This window comes from Geotrypetes seraphini, chromosome 15 (assembly GCF_902459505.1).
Source record: "Geotrypetes seraphini chromosome 15, aGeoSer1.1, whole genome shotgun sequence".
In the NCBI taxonomy this organism is placed as follows: Eukaryota; Metazoa; Chordata; class Amphibia; order Gymnophiona; family Dermophiidae; genus Geotrypetes; species Geotrypetes seraphini.
The window spans coordinates 42,224,121-42,240,708 of NC_047098.1; the positions used below are offsets into that span (position 1 = coordinate 42,224,121).

At 42.2% G+C, this 16,588-nt stretch overlaps 1 protein-coding gene across 9 annotated transcripts in view; it reads right to left on the minus strand.

Moving 5' to 3' along the window:
• Window positions 1-355: 355 nt before the first annotated feature.
• TRIM37 (tripartite motif containing 37) overlaps window positions 356-16,588 on the minus strand; it is a 290,609-nt gene continuing 274,376 nt past the window's right edge. For 7 of the 9 annotated variants that reach the window (XM_033921675.1, XM_033921674.1, XM_033921670.1 and 4 more), the window contains 3 exons: window positions 12,095-12,244; window positions 2,335-2,413; window positions 356-1,225 (listed from right to left, as the gene is read on the minus strand). In XM_033921675.1, coding sequence (XP_033777566.1) covers window positions 1,222-1,225; window positions 2,335-2,413; window positions 12,095-12,244 — 233 coding nt within the window. In that variant the 3' untranslated portion in view covers window positions 356-1,221. Of the gene's footprint in view, window positions 1,226-2,330; window positions 2,414-12,094; window positions 12,245-16,588 lie in introns of those variants that run through there. The other 2 variants (XM_033921671.1, XM_033921669.1) reach the window with 2 other exon arrangements.

Below are 16,588 nucleotides of genomic sequence, written 5' to 3' on the forward strand. Positions count from 1 at the left end.
ATAATCAGATTTACTAAAATAAGGTTTATTAATAAAAAGCTTTTAGTTTTATTTAAGACTACAGCAACAAGCACTCATCTGAGCGAATGAAGGCATGAATGAGGACTCTTGCTATGAGTTCCAAATACCAAACTGACTTTTATAATTTACATACAGTTGTTGAACATTGGTGTAGCTGCTTTATTGAAGTAGATCATGGGTGTAAATTGAAGTAATTTGATTCCATTAATGTCAAAGTGGCAATTGCATATTGCTAATGAACTAAGAACTTTGCAAATATTTCAATAAAAATGATATTTTTAAAAAAGCCTCTGCTGAATAGCAAGCAAATGCAGAACAAAATGCACACAAAAAATGCAATTTACTTTTATTTACATGCTTTTCATCTTGAATAACTGCTCAGTAAAAAATGCTCTGATATTCATTTTATTAAGAAAAAAAGTGCATTCTACAACAAGAAACTATGAATTTAATACATCCAAATACACTAAGAAAAATATTATACAGAAAAATTAGAATGCTTTTTTTTTTTTTTACTTCCCCTCCTACTCCATGAAGGCATAACAAGATACCACAGTGATATGACAAGAAAACACATGAAGTCACATACAGACATGTTAATTATTCTTACTTTTTACAAACCTAGTTATTCCTTTCTCAGTCACAACAGTTTAGCAGCTTATCAAATGAAATGCATATTTGGCAATACTGTTTTCAGGTGACCCAAAGTAAGACATCATTTATTTTAGAATCCTTTAAAACGTAAAGGAAAAATGTTTTTTACTAGAGGAAAAAGTTAATAGGAGCTCTGCACATCTGTATTTATTGCAATATAACTCTCAGTTTTGGCATAGTTAACAGAGCTGAAAGTAGTAACAGCGTCACAGACACATTGTATTTCAATATTGAACATCAAAGAAAACATGTGAATCCCAGTGGGACCAGAAAGGTCTGAGGGAAGAGAAGGGAATCCCACTGCTGCCCTACATAGAGTATTTACTCCACTAATAGGTTAAATAAAGACTGTGGAAACAAAATAGTATAACTTTTTTTCCCCAATCAGAACTGTAGAGAAGATCTGTCCCAGAAGAATTCATGCAGCGGGAATAATTAAATCCATCCTATCTTGGGATATGTTATGCGCATTCCAGCATTGTCTCTTCAAAAAACAAATGCTCTTTGCAAGTTGTACACTATGCTTCTTCTTGCATCTTCACAACATTACCTACACAAAAGGCAAAATATATCTTGTATTCTATATTTATTCAAATAATTTTTCAGACAATCAAGAGAAAATGGCAGCCAGAACCTGAAAGAAAAAAAAATCCTTTACCCTTAATCTTGTAACCATGCACTGTATTTCTAGCCCAGGCACAGTATAAAAGTGAGACACCAATTGCTTTCGACAAGAATACATCACTGGTCTCTGAAAAAGAAACTAAGGGCATTCTAATAAAAGGTATTAAAACAAATCATTAAAATAACACACGGGATGATATTCAGACTCCACTAACCATCTTCACCAGCAAAGGGGCAAATATAAAGTACTACCAATGATGGTGGAAAGTGAAAAAGAGAACAGCCAATGAAGAGCAGAAAATCAAGGGACTATTGCTGATAGGATCCAATTTAAGTTGCTGATGGCAATGCATAAATGTATCAACAATCTTGTCAATATTTGAAGGCCTGTATTCATTGGTATGTACCAAGGAGGCCTAGCCATTCTGAAACTGCACATCCGCTGGTGATTCTGATGATTCAGGAGGCATGTCTTGAATGTATTCGTAGACAATGTTACTCTGTGGCAGACCCTGTGGCTTGGAACAGGCTGACAACAGGACTTCAATGTCAACTAAATTTGAGTCAGTTTAAACAGTTGTTGAAGCAACAGTTGTTTATTCGCAACATATGATGTATCAAAGTCCCTCCTTGAGGGCCACAATCCAGTCGGATTTCCCCAATGAATATGCATGAGATCTATTAGCATACAATGAAAGCAGTGCATGCAAATTGATCTCGTGCATATTCATTGGGGAATCCTGAAAACCCGACTAGATTGCGGTCCTTTTGACACCCCTGATGTAAGGGATTTATGACCTGAACTCTCCATTGTTATCTTTACTGATTTGTTGCTTTAATGTTATGTATGTATTTTTGTACACTGCTTTAGAATAAGGCAGTTTATATGTTTTTAATAAATGAAATGAATAACACCATAACCTCAAATCAACCTTGTGGATGAAGGTCCCTGCTATGATAAATTCCACTAGCCAGGGTCCAGCACTGCCTTATACTGGCCATCTCTAAAAACCTTGTGCTCAGTTCTCATTTTACCTTGCACTGTCATCTCCAACAGCAAAGCTGAGGTCTTCTGCACGAATCTCATCTCCTTCAGGGGAAGCTGAGCAGCCCTCTGAAAGTTAAGTATATGTATATATGTATGTGTGTGCATGTAAACAATTCCCTGAAAACAAATATGCCCATCTCATAGGAACTCATTAGAATGATGCCTCCCCAAAGATAAAAAGGAGTAAGAAATACTTTAGACAAGAAAATTACAGTGGTTAGTAAATCAAATTGTCTCTGTAACCTGCTCTCTTACATTCAGCTCCGTATATTTTCCCATAAACATCCCATTATTACAAAGGATATTAGGAAGAACAAATAGAACCTACAGAACAGGGATGAGTTCTTCCAAGTTCTCCTGGTGTTTCTACAGAAGTACTTGACTCTCACACCTCAAGGCAGGTGCACGTTTTTAGGATACTTTTGTTTAATCTTGTAATGCTACAATATTTAGACCTGTACTACAGTCATTTTTTTACAACATTCACAATGATCATTCTTAAAAGGTTATGTCAAAAGAGCAAAAATATTTTGTTGTACAGGAAACCTGACTCTCTGTGATTGCAGCAGAATTTAATCTGGTTTGCTGACATATATTGACCAATAATATTTATCATGGCTGGGTGTGAACACTAATCAAAATATTTAAAATGGTTCATAAGAAATGGCTTCGCCGGATCAGACCCTAGGTCCATCCAGTCCGGCGACCCGCACTCGCGGAGGCCAAGCCAGGTGTTCCCTGTTGAGAAACCTTGTTTACTCGTATCCCTCGATGTGATTTGCGAGAAGGTGTGCATCCAACTTGCCCTTGAATCTGTGGATAGCCTTGAAAAGCTAATATTTTTCTGTATAGTTCCAAGTTAAACAAATCAAATTATTAATACCCAAGCAGTATATAAACCAGGATAAAGTATGGCCAGTTATTCCTAAATCTAAAGGGGTTAGCAATCATCTTCTGAAAAATAAAAAGCAACCTTTAAAATGGTACCCAGAAAAAAGTCTTGAGAATATACATGTAAATACTGGATAGATCCAAATGCTGTACAAAACTCCAAAATAATTAAAGATCACCCACTAAAAGGGTTATATAATTTATCATTACACTTCTCCCTCCCTATTTGCGGGGGTTAGGGGCAGAGCCGGCCCACAAATAGGGAAAAATCGTGAATAACTTTTGGCTGGCTCTGACCCACCCCCGGACCTTACCTGGTGGTCTAGCGGTGATGCGGGGTAGGAGCAGAGCCGTGCTGAGTTCCTGTGGTCTCACGAGACTACAACAGGAACTCCCTGTTGTAGTCTCGTGAGACCATGGGAACTTACAGCATATCTCTGCATGGGGAAGGAGTGTAGAAAGATCGCCGCTAGACCACCAGATAAGGTCCATGCTCTGATCGCCCCCCCACACCACCTCTGATCGCCTCGTTCTGCCTCTGATTGCCCCCCCCCCCCCACCTATGATCACCTCCCCGCCGCCTCTGATTGCCTCACTCCAAGTCCCAGGGCAGTGTTTTCTCAGGGGGGGGGGCCTGGGAAAAAAAATGCAGATAATCGAAACTGCGAATAGGGAGGGGGAAGTGTAAATAATACCTGAAGTGCTCAGAACCTTATGGTAGAAAGATCGCAAACGGGGACTAGTCCCAAAATGTGGGCTCCTTGATCAATCACTGCACTTATTTGGTATCAATATTAATTGAAAATTTCATATTCATAAATTAAATTGTCTTATTAAACTATATCAAATCTTCAGCACTAATACTATTAGAACTAGATGAAGAAACTATGATTAAGTCTATTTCAGGTTCTAAATTATATATAATGATAAATTATATAGCCCTTTTAGTGGGTGATTTTTTATTATTTTGGGAACCTTTAAAATGATGCCATCATTCCTTGGAAACAGAAGAAAATAATTTATAAAGAACTCTTTTTTTTATATGGCATTTTGCTGAAAGAACTTTCTTTTCCATAAACAGGGCCTGCCTAGAACAGAACCTTTTTAAAGGACTACCATGTTTAAGTCATAGAAACATGATGGTAGATAAAGACCAAATATCTTGTCTGTCTATACTAATAATTATCTCTTTCTCTCTCCGAGTGATCCCACATGCCTATCCCAGGCCCTCTTGAATTCAGACACAGTCTCTGTTTCCACCACCTCTTCTGGGAGACTGTTCCACGCATCTACCACTTTTTTCTGTAAAAAAGTATTTCCTCAGATTACTCTGGAGCCTATCACCTCTTAACTTCATCCTATGCCCTCTCATTGCACAGTTTCCTTTCAAATGAAAGAGACTTAACTCATGCACATTTATATTATGTAGGTATTTAAATGAATCTATCATATCTCCCCTCTCCTGCCTTTCCTCCAAAGTATACAGTTTGAGATCTTTAAGTCTGTCCCATATGCCTTATCACGAAGACCACACACCATTTCCTCTGGACCAGTAGCTTTCCTCTGGACTGACTCCATCCTTTTTATATCTTTTTGAAGGTGCGGCCTCTAGAATTGTACACAATATTCTAAATGAGGTCTCACCAGTAGTGCTGCCCAATTCAAATCAGTTCTCCGATTCACTTCAATTCAAATCGATTTAAATCACAAAAAAATCGGCTTCCTGATTCAGACCCTCACCCCTTAAAGCAGGAGCGGCAGCGCTTCTCTTGCTGGCCAGATGCTGCCGCACCTGCTTTGGAGGGTGAGGGGGGAGGGTCAGTCAGGAAGTGCTGGTATCTGGCTTCCCCCCCCGCTTCTCGCACACTAATAGGAGCAGCCTGCAGAGAAGATCGCGGTGCTAGCGATCTTTGCAAACTGCTTCGGAGCTGTTTCCTCTGCCGAGATCCTAAACACTCCTAAGCAGTTTGCAAATATCACTAGCACTACGATCTTCTCTGCAGGCTGCTCTTATTAGGTAAATGGTGCGCGGGAGGCCAGGGGGGAAGCCGGACACCAGTGGGAGGCCAGGGGGAACATGCAGGTCTTCCGGGGGGAGGGGGGAGCAGTCCTTCAGGGTGGGGGTGGGAGGCAGGCCTTTGGGGAAGACAACAGGCCTTTGGGAGGGGGTGCAGGCCTTCAGGGGAGACAGGCAGGCCTTCAGGGGTGGGGGTGCAGGCTTTCAGGGTTGGGGGTGCAGGCCTTCAGGGGAGACAGGCAAGCCTTCAGGGTGGGACAGACCTTCAGGAGAGGGGGGCCCTAGTGTAGACGTCTTCCCCAAGGTTTGCCACAGGGAAATTAAGGAAAGTATATAAACCCCAGTGCAGAAGGGCTGACCAGGTCAGTGCCCAGGACAATAAATTAGCTGACTATCTGGTGAGTGACAATGAAATGGAAATAGAACAGGAAGGCTTAGACTTACCTGAAGCAGTTCCAGAGCCAGGCTGGAAGAAGCTGCCTTGCTATTGTCCATTGCCTGTAAGGCAGAAAGCTCATAGGCAGTTTCCCCTCAGAGAAACGGCATGGGCTGAGGAAGGAATTCCCTTCCCCCATCCAAAGCCAAGGGGGAGTGGTTCTTCCCCTTAGCTTAAAGCCAGGCTCATTAGAGAGCAGAGGGAGGAAGGAGGAAGAGCAGAACGAGGCTTGGCAGTAGAGCAGAGGCAGGACGGGGCTGAGCAGTTCCTCAGCACTGACTGGGAAATGACGGAGGAACAGGCTGGTAATTTGGCCACTGAATTCCTTTCCCCAGAGCCCATGGTATGGGAAGAAAGTGGGGCTATACAGGAAAGCTGTTCAGAGGAAATGGAGAGCTGAATATCCTGGGAAAGGTCTGTGAACAGAGGTTTTGTCTTGGCTGTATTTCTCTGCTTGCTCTGTGAACTAATGACTGTGGGAGTTACTAGGGAAATAATCCTGTATTGCAATTTTACATGCTGTTTTGCTGGAGTTTGGAAAGGCTACAGTAATCTCCTCTTCAGGTTATGTTCACAGCTGAACCAAAAGCCAGGGTGTAATGATGGCTAGTTTAAAGCCCAGAATTTCCTGACTTCCACACTCCGTGAAAAGGCCCAGCTGTAAAGATAGTGCCTTAGCAACTAACTAATTCAATTAGTCTGCCTGCCTCATAGGGATAAGGAAATTAACCCTCTTAGGGAAAAGCCTGCTCGGGACTAGGGAGAAAGTCCAGCCCAGCTGGAGAGTGTAAGAGCACTGGAAGACAGCACAGAATATTTCTCAATCCTGAACAAGAATGTCTCTCCTGTAAAGCTACAATGGAGAGTTATTTGTGCTAACTGTTTCACCTCCTAACCTCCTGGAATATTAATGACTGTATGTGGTTTATTAACCCAGTCCAGAGCTGATTACTGGGTGACTACGAGTGAGATGAACTTTTTCTGTTGTTTTTGTATGATGTTCATGCTACCAGGAAAACCTGGAGTGGCACAGTAATTCCACGGCCGGTGGCCGAATAAAAGCTTATGTTTTCACCAAGGCCATTCTGACAACGTGTGATTTTTCAAAACCCTTGGAGAATAAGCTTAGTTGGGCATTTGCCAGGGACTACCAACTTGAAAGGTGACCCTAATTCTAAAGGGACCACGCCAGTAACAAGCTTCATGTCACTACACGACGGCTCAAGGTGTTCTCAGAGAGCGTGGGTGTGACAAAGTACACAGAGGGAGGGAAGGAGGGTTCAAAGAGGCATGCATATGCCGGACTTTGGGGGGGAAGAAATAATGGATCTAAAAATAGAGGTGAGGGAAAGAGATGATGGACAATGGGATTTAGGGAGGGAAGGAACAGAAAGGGAGAGAAGTTGGACACAAGGGATTGTGTGGAGGGGGGATAGAGATACTGGATAGGAGGGTAGATGGGAAAAGAAAGGGAGAGATGGTGGCTCCTGGTGTGGTGGGGGAAGGAGGGAGAGATGCTGGATGAAAGGGTAGTTGAGAAAAGGTGGATCTGTGGATGGAGATGAAAAAAAGGAAAGATGCAAGACTTCCGGGGGAGGAAAGGGAAACGGAAGGGGAGGACAGAGATGGCAGATGGATGGTTAGCACGGAGAAAGAAGAAAGGAGATCCTAGCAAGCAAGTTATCAGAAGACAACCAGAGCCTGGGACCAACAAGATTTGAATAATAACCGTACAACAAAAGGAAGTAAAAATAATTTTATTTCTGTTTTGTGATTACAATATGTCAGATTTGAAACGTGTATCCTGTCAGAGCTGGTGTTAGACCGCAAATGTGAGCTAGGATTTAACAGAGAGAGGAAAAGTCTTGTTTGTTTATTTTGTTTACACCACAGCGCCAGAGTGGTTAGGAGAAGGCAAAGGGGGTGAATAGGCTATAAAAGAGGTGAAGAGGCTATAAAATAAACCCACCAGGATGTTTGAAAAAAACACCCAATTGGGCAGGAAAATCGAATCGAATTGAAAAACCAATTCAATAGGCTGAATTGAATTGAAATTTTTTTTCCTGAATCAGGCAGCACTACTCACCAGTCTTATACAGAGGCATCAATACCTCCTTTTTCCTACTGGCCTTACCTCTTCCTATGCAACCTAGCATCCTTCTAGCTTTCGCCATCACCTTTTCAATCTGTTTGGCCACCTTAAGATCATCACATACAATCACATCCAAGTCCCGCTCTTCCATCGTGCAGATAAGTTCTTCACCCCCTAAACTACCATTCCCTCTGGTTTTTGCAGTCCAAATGCATAACCTTGCATTTTTTAGCATTAAATTTTAGCTGCTAAATTTCAGACCATTCTTCAAGCTTCGCCAGATCTTTCTTCATATTATTTACACCATCCAGCGTGTCTACTCTATTGCAGATTTTGGTATCATCCACAAAGAGGCAAATCTTACCCGACAACCCTGCAGCAATATCATTTTTAAAAATGTTTAAACGAACAGGCCCAAGAATAGAATCTTGAGGTACACCACTGGTAACATCCCTTTCCCTCTTTCGCTTTCCACTCAACCAGTTCCTGACCCAGCCTGTCATTTTGGAACCCATCCCAAGGGCACTCAGTTTATGTATTAGACATCTGTGTGGAACACTTAAAAGCTTTGCTAAAATCTAAATATACCACATCTAGCGCACATAAGAACATAAGAAATGCCTCTGCTGGGTCAGACCCGAGGTCCATCGTGCCCAGCAGTCCGCTCACGCGGCGGCTCAACAGGTCCAGGACCTGTGCAGTAATCTTCTATCTATACCCCTCTATCCCCATTTCCAGTAGGAATTTGTCCAATCCTTTCTTGAACCCCAGTACCGTACTCTGCCTTATAACGTCCTCTGGAAGCGCATTCCAGGTGTCCACCACACGTTGGGTAAAGAAGAACTTCCTAGCATTTGTTTTGAATCTGTCCCCTTTCAACTTTTCCGAATGCCCTCTTGTTCTCTTATTTTTCGAAAGTTTGAAGAATCTGTCCCTCTCTACTCTCTCTACTCTCTCTATGCCCTTCACGATCTTGTAAGTCTCTATCATATCCCCTCTAAGTCTCCTCTTCTCCAGGGAAAAGAGACCCAGCTTCTCCAATCTCTCAGAATATGACAGGTTTTCCATACCTATTATCAGACGTGTTGCTCTCCTTTGAACCCTCTCGACTAACGCCATATCCTTCTTAAGACACGGCGACCAATATTGGACGCAGTACTCCAAATGCGGGCGCACCATCGCCCGATACAACGGCAGGATAACTTCTTTCGTTCTGGCTGTAATACCCTTTTTGATTATACCAAGCATTCTATTCGCTCTCTTAGCGGCCGCTGCACACTGTGCCGACGGCTTCATTGTCATGTCCACCATTACCCCCAAGTCCCTTTCCTGGGTACTCTTATTCAATGACATCCCTCCCATTGTATAGTTGTACCTCGAGTTTCTGCTCCCCACATGTAATACTTTACATTTCTCAATGTTGAACTTCATCTGCCATTTCGCCGCCCATTCTTCTAATTTGTTCAAGTCCCTTTGCAACTTTTCGCAGTCCTCTGTAGTCCGAGCTCCATTAAATAGTTTGGTGTCGTCCGCAAATTTTATTATCTCGCACTTCGTCCCTGTGAACCAATTCTCTGATCACCCAGTCAAAGAAATTGATCAAATTTGTCTGACAAAACCTACCTCTAGTGAATCCATGTTGCCTCCAGTCCTGTAATCCACAGGATTCCAGAAACTTGACCATTCTCTGTTTTAAAAGCGTTTCCATCAATCTGCTTACCACTGAAGTCAGACTTACCGGCCTGTAATTTCCTGCTTCTTCCTTATTTCCACTTTTGTGGAGAGGGACCACATCTAGCCTTCTCCAGTCCTTCAGCACCCTTAGATGTACACAATCTGGCCCCATCGCTTTGTCTACCTTAATTTTAGCTAGCTCCTCATGAACACAACCCTCTGAAAATCGATCAGGGTCTATTAATCTTTCATCCATATTCATGTTTGTCTTCTGCGGTCTCGCTCCTGGTGCTTCAGGGAGAAACACAGAACAGAAATATTTGTTAAGCAATTTAGCCTTTTCTTTATCAGCTTTTACATATTCCTCCCCTTCACCTTTGAGTCTCACAATGCCATTTTTTGCACTTCTTCCTTTCACTAATATATCTAAAAAATGCCTTGTCTCCCCGTTTTACTATGTCAGCTATTTTTTCTTCTATTTGCATCTTTGCTTTCCTGACTACATGACCAGCCTCTCTTAACTTTTCCAGATATTTTTGCCTGTCTTCCTCTTTCTGCAATCTTTTGTAGTTTATGAAAGTTAATCTCTTATTCCTTACATAAGAACATAAGCAGTGCCTCCGCCGGGTCAGACCATAGGTCCATCCTGCCCGGCAGTCCGCTCCCGCGGCGGCCCAAACAGGTCACGACCTGTCTGAATCACCAGAAGGGGCTCCCTTGCCACCTTGGTTTCTCATTGAAGTCCTATCTTCCCATCGTAGTCCTAACCCTCCGGTCTTGCACATGCACGACCTGTTGGGTTTCTATACTTATTACCTGGTTAGCTTTCTATACCTGTGTTACATCCCAGCACCTCTCTCAGTATCCCACGATCCCTTTATCCCTCAGGAATCCATCCAATCCCTGTTTGAATCCCTGTACCGTACTCTGCCTGATCACTTCCTCCAGTAGCGCATTCCAAGTGTCCACGACCCTTTGGGTGAAAAAAAACTTTTCAGCTATTACTTTTGAGAACCAAAGCGGTCTTCTTTTCCTCTTACTTTTACTTACTTGCCTCACAAAAAGGTTTGTTGCCCTTATAATCGCTCCTTTCAGTTTTGACCACCGCATTTCCACTCCTTCCAGACTTTCCCACCCAGACAACAATTCTTTGATGCAAACCCCCAACCGAACAAAGTTAGTTTTTTTAAAAGTCTACAACCTTTGCTTTTGAATGAGCCCTTTCTATACCCATCTTAATATTAAACTGTACCATGCAGTGATCACTGAATGCCAGATGACCACCCACTAACATCAGAAACACTTTCCCCATTTGACTTTTAAAGAGAAAATACATTTTTGAGGACTGTCTGACCAAACTAACTGTCTCATCTAGAATGTTGATCTAAGCCAGGGGTAGGCAATTCCGGTCCTCAAGAGCCACAGGCAGGTCAGGTTTTCAGGATATCCACAATGAATATATTCGAGATAGATTTACATGCATTGCCTCCTTGAGATGCAAATCTATCTCATTCATAATTATTGTGGATATCTGTGGCTCTCGAGGACCGGAATTGCCTACTCCTGGTTAAGCAGTAATGAGAAGTAAATGTGTGGACTGGGGACCAAGTGGTCGCTTTGCAGATGTCTTGAAGGGGAGTGGAGTGTAAATGTGCAATAGAAGTTGCCGTGGCTCTTACTCTATGAGCAGTTTATACGACCCTCTAGCATCAGCCCAGCCTGAGAATATGCAAAAGAGATGCAGTCTGATAGCCACCATAAAATGGTCCTTTTGGTAACTGGAACTCCTAATCTATTAGGGTCAAAGGAGATAAACAGTTGAGTTGCAGTTCTATATGATTTGGTTCAATCCAAGTAGCAGGCAAGAGCTCTTTTAAGGTCCAGGGTATGGAGAGCTCCAAGATATGCATGTAGTTTTGGAAAGAAAACGGGTAAAACAATAAACTGCTGAGATGTTTTAGTGAAGCAGGAAAGAAGGATTTAAAAGGTGACTTCATGAATAGAGAAAGAACCACATTCAAATCCCATTCTACAGGTGGTGGTATGAATGGAGGTTTGGTGGGGTAAAGATCTTTCATGAATCTGGAGATCAATGGATGCATCGAAATGGGTCTACTACTCAATTGAGAACATAAGAACATAAGAAGTCGCCTCCGCTGAGTCAGACCAGAGGTCCATCCTGCCCAGTGATCTCTTTCTCTATTTTTTCTATCTTCAATGGAGTTCCTTTCTTTAATCAACTTTAATCATTGTAAACCGCTTAGGTCAGCGACATGCTGGAGTGGTATATCAAATCTTAATAAACAAACATAAAAGCACTGAGATGGACATGCACAGAAGTTTGAAGCCCAAAATTGGAAAGATGAAGGAGGTAGTCTAGCAGAGATGGGAGAGAACATCAAGAAGTGGAGATCACACCAAATAGTAAATCATGTCCATTTGAATTGGTAACAGCTTTCCCTTTTCTTTCTATAAAATGATGACATTCTTTTCTAGTTTCCTTATTATATTATTAATGCACATTGCTTTATCTCACTGAGAAAAGGTGATTCATTAAGTTCTAATAAACCAAACCATAAATGGTAAAGGGCACCACTTTCTTCTACCATCCACATCATGTAAGCATCATCTTCTTACCTTCTCCTGGAGGCTGCATATTGAAGGTATCATTAAATCCATCACAGCTAGCATTTTCTTCCTGTTCTTCATTTTCTGTGTCGCAATCAAAGTCACTATCACTACTCATGCCAGGTAACAGGTGAAGGACATGGTCTGGACAAGCAGTGGCTGGAAAGAGGGAAATAGGGATCATCAGGTGGGGAGCTAGTATCCATAAAATATCTCTTCCTCCAATGCACTGGTGTCAACAGTATTCTGCACATTTTTCTCCTCCTTATGTCTTTTGACAGTGTTCAGACCTTCAGTTCGTACCAAAATAATGGATAGTTTCCAAGTTTATTTAAGATTTGATGAATTGCTTAACCAAACTTCAAAGCGATGTACATAGCTAAAATTCATACAATTTTCAGAGGGACAAATATACCACAGTTAGCCATAAACAAAACTTGCACATAAGGAGGAAAGAGGGAAAGAAATACAATATTTAAAAGAAAATAAGACAAAAAGGGAATGGACAAAAGGGAGGGTAACAATAAATAATTGAAATCGCAAGGCAGACCCTAGAGAATGAATCAAGACAAGCGTACTATCAGTTGAAAGCATCTTTAAAAAGAAAGCCTTTCAACTTACACTTGAATCGGTCTAGCATGCGTTCTTCCCTTAGATTAATGGGAAGAGAGTTCCACAATTGCAGGGCTGTTACAGAGAAGATGTATTGTCGACACGTATTGATGACCTTAAGAGAAGGGACTGAAAGTAAATGTTGATCAGTAGACCTAAGGATTCTTGTAGGGACGTAAGGAATTAAGAGCCTATCGAAAAAAGCTGGAGTTTTGTGACAAAGGCATTTAAAGGTTAGTAGACATATTTTTTTTATTTATCAATTTTAAACATTATCATTTGTACAAATAATAATACAAGGAGCATAATAACACAATCTTACAAATATTAAGACTTAGTCTTACATTACTATAATTCTCCTCTAGTCCACATTAAGTAGACATATTTTAAAGGATATTCTGTAAGTAACAGAAAGCCAATGTGCTTTTTTGAGAAGAGGCGAGACATGATCAAATTTTTTTTTTTGCTTTCATGATAGGCTTTAATGAAACATTTTGAATAATTTGAAGCCGTCATTTCTTTTTTGGCAATTCCCATGAAAAGGGCATTGCAGTAATCAATTTTTGAGATCATCAAAGAATGTATTAATATATTCAGAGAGGTAGGTTCTAAGAATTTCAAAACAGAGCGTATTTGATGTAATCTGAAAAAGGTAGATTTAACAACACTGTTAATATGCTCATGAAATGACAGTTTTTGATCGAAAATCACTCCTAAGATCTTAATTGAGTTGACTATCTTTAGCGTGTTACCCTTGAGAGTAATGGAGAAATTAGAGTTTAGATTATCTTTCCATGGGAAAAGCATTTCCTTTGATTTTACAACATTTAGGGCCAGTCAGTTAGCATCTAGCCACTGGTGTATTTGCTCTAGTTTCTTATTAATTGCTAGAATGTCATGGGCATTCTCGGAGTCTAATCGGTGCAAAAGCTGGATGTCGTCAGCGTACGCAAAAGCACTAAACCTGATGGCTTGGCAGAGAGTCATCAGAGGAGCTAGAAAAATGTTGAACAGGAGAGATGATAGCCCCTAATAAGGAGAAATAACAAGGAAGGCAAGGGGAACTCCCCGACAATTCAAGACTGTTCTGAACTGCAAGAAAAAACATTTAATTAAACAAGAAATGTATAGCGAAGGGACGAGTCACTGCAAAGAGGAAACACTAGGGAAGCTCACAAGCAGACTTGCTTGAAGAAACCAGAAGTTTCGAGTCGACCGCACCGCGCATGCGCGAGTGCCTTCCTGTCCAGCGTAGGGCGCGTCTCCTCAGTTCTCAGTTTTCCACGAAGCTGAGAAGTCCATTTTTGACTCTCTGCGTTTAACTTCGTTACTTCGTGCCTTCTCTGAACCGCAGTTTGTATTTTTTTCTTCACGAATCACTGTTCTTACTTTATTTCTTTTATTTATAGTTTTAAAAAAAAAATAAAAAATTTCAATCTTCCGTACGACTGCCGGGGCAGGCCGCTCGGCTGTAGCCCAAGGGCTTCGATTTTGCGGCGGCCGTTTTTCCTTCTATGTCCTGGCCAGTAACGGGCTTCAAGAAGTGTAGCCAGTGCCAGCGTGTGATTTCCATTACAGACCCACACCATCGGTGCCTCAAGTGCCTTGGGCCAGATCATCAACCAAAGTTGTGCGAGCGTTGTGCTACTCTTCAACCTCAAACCCTTAAACGTCGTCATCTTTTGGTGGAGAAGCTCTTTGGGATGGATTCTTCCTCCGATCCCTCGACTTCAAAGGCGACCTCGGCCTCACCTTCGACCGAGACTCCTCCTGCTTCTACTGCTTCCACCTCGAGCCTCATCAGACCTTCGTCGTTTGCAATGGCTCTTTCTTCAACGACATCTGCTGTATCTTCCCCTGTTGTCTCAGGTCAGATAGCTCAGCAGAAAGTTCCAGCGGTGGTGCTTAAAGTGCCTAAGACTTCCAAGTCGAAGCACATTTACACTGCCTCGGTGGAACCTCCAGTCAAAGCAGGTGGTCCGGTTTCAGATGCGGATCCATCCTTGCCGAATTCTTTCCAGACCATGTTGGAGAAGCAATTCATTCAGTTCCTTACTAATGTGGGACTGAAGCTTCTTCCTCTTATCTGGCCTGGGCATTCTGCAGACTCCTGTGAGGTCGAGTCGCTTCCTTTGTCTCAGTCTGAGCTTGCACACTCTTTGCAGAGAGCAGAGTCTCTGCAAGTGTCTGGTCTGGCATCTAAGCACGTGAAGCAAGGAGCAGAATCTTTGCAAGTGCATCGGCAGGAATCCTCATACTCTATACAAGGAGCAGAGTCTTTGGGAGTGCATCGAGATTCCTCCATCAAGCCTCTGGAACTTCGATCTACAGCCTCCAGTCCTATCCATTCTTTGGTGGCATCGGCTGCTTCTGTCTCCGAGGCGAAGTCTCCTCGATCTTCGAGATCTGCTTCCAAGCACCGTTCTCACCGACGATCGAGGCCTTCATCGAGGCATACTTCAAGGCATAGTTCTTCTAAAGAATGTCCCTCTTCCACTAAGCCTCGATCTACTCCTACTTTGACTAGACCGCCGACTCCTCGATTGAGGTCTCCACTTCCATACCTCGAGGATTCAGCAGTTTCGATTGCTTTGTCCAAGTCTCCATATTCTTTTGATGCCTTTTTTCCTGCCGAAGCTTCATCTTCGATCCAGGCTGCTTCGACGTCCTCGAGTCCTTCTCGAGGCAAAGCATTGGTGGTTCAGCTATCTTTCTCATCTTTTCTTCGTCAGATGGCTGTTGACTTGGATCTTCAATTAGATGCTGGTTCCTAATACTCTAAGGAGTACCTCGAAGTCATGCATCTACCTCAACCTCCGGCAGTCACTTAAGCTTCCTCTTCACAAGCTTTTGTTTCAAACTTTGCCAGATGCCTGGATACCCCTTATACCATACTAGCTGTTTCAGGCAAATTGGACTCTAGGTATAAAACTGTACATCGCAAAGGGTTTGACAACTCACAGTTATCTCATCAATCCCTGCTTGTGGAGTCCTCCTTAAAGAGGTCCCATCCTTCCAAGGTTTATGCCACCGTTCCTCCTGGAAGGGAAAGGAAAACTATGGACAAATTCGGACGTCGCATCTATCAAAATTCTATGATGTCCTCTAAAGTCCTCAATTATAATTTTCATTTTATTACTTATTTTGAGTTCCTCATAACACTTTTACCTAAATTTCTGAGTTATTTGGATACTCAAAAACACTTTGAATTTCAAGAAGTCATTGCTTCTTTATCACAACTCAGATTACATCTCCTTCAGTCGTTTTATAATGCCTTTGAGTTGTTTGCCCGGGCAGCTGCTTGCTCTGTAGCCATGCGTCGCCTTGCCTGGCTTCATACCATTGACATGGACCCTAATCTCCAGGACCACTTGGCCAATATTCCTTGTGCAGGCAATGACCTCTTTGATGAATCTATTGAGGCATCAACCAAGAAATTGAACATGAAAAATCCTTTGCTTCTATTGTCAGACTTAAATCAAAGCCAGCTCCTGCCAAAACTACATGTCCTCCTATATATCAGAGGCGTTTTTCTCCAAGGGCGGCTCCTTACAATCGCCCTCCTCATAAGAAATAGCAGCCTCAGAAGCAACAAAAATATCAACCTTCTGCTGCACCTAAGGCTACTCAGCCTTTTTGACTGTTTAAAACTCTTGACTTCTTTTCCCCCTATAGGAGGTCGTCTCCATCATTTTTAACACCGATGGACAACAATTACATCCGACCTCTGGGTGCTGACCTCATCCAGGAAGGATACTCTCTTCATTTTATTCAGGTTCCACCAGAGCTTCCTCCAAGAGAGTATCCTTCTAGTCCATTCCAGACCGCCCTTCTTCAGGAAGCTCAAGCTCTGCTTCATCTCCATGCCATCGAACCAGTTCCTTTGGAACA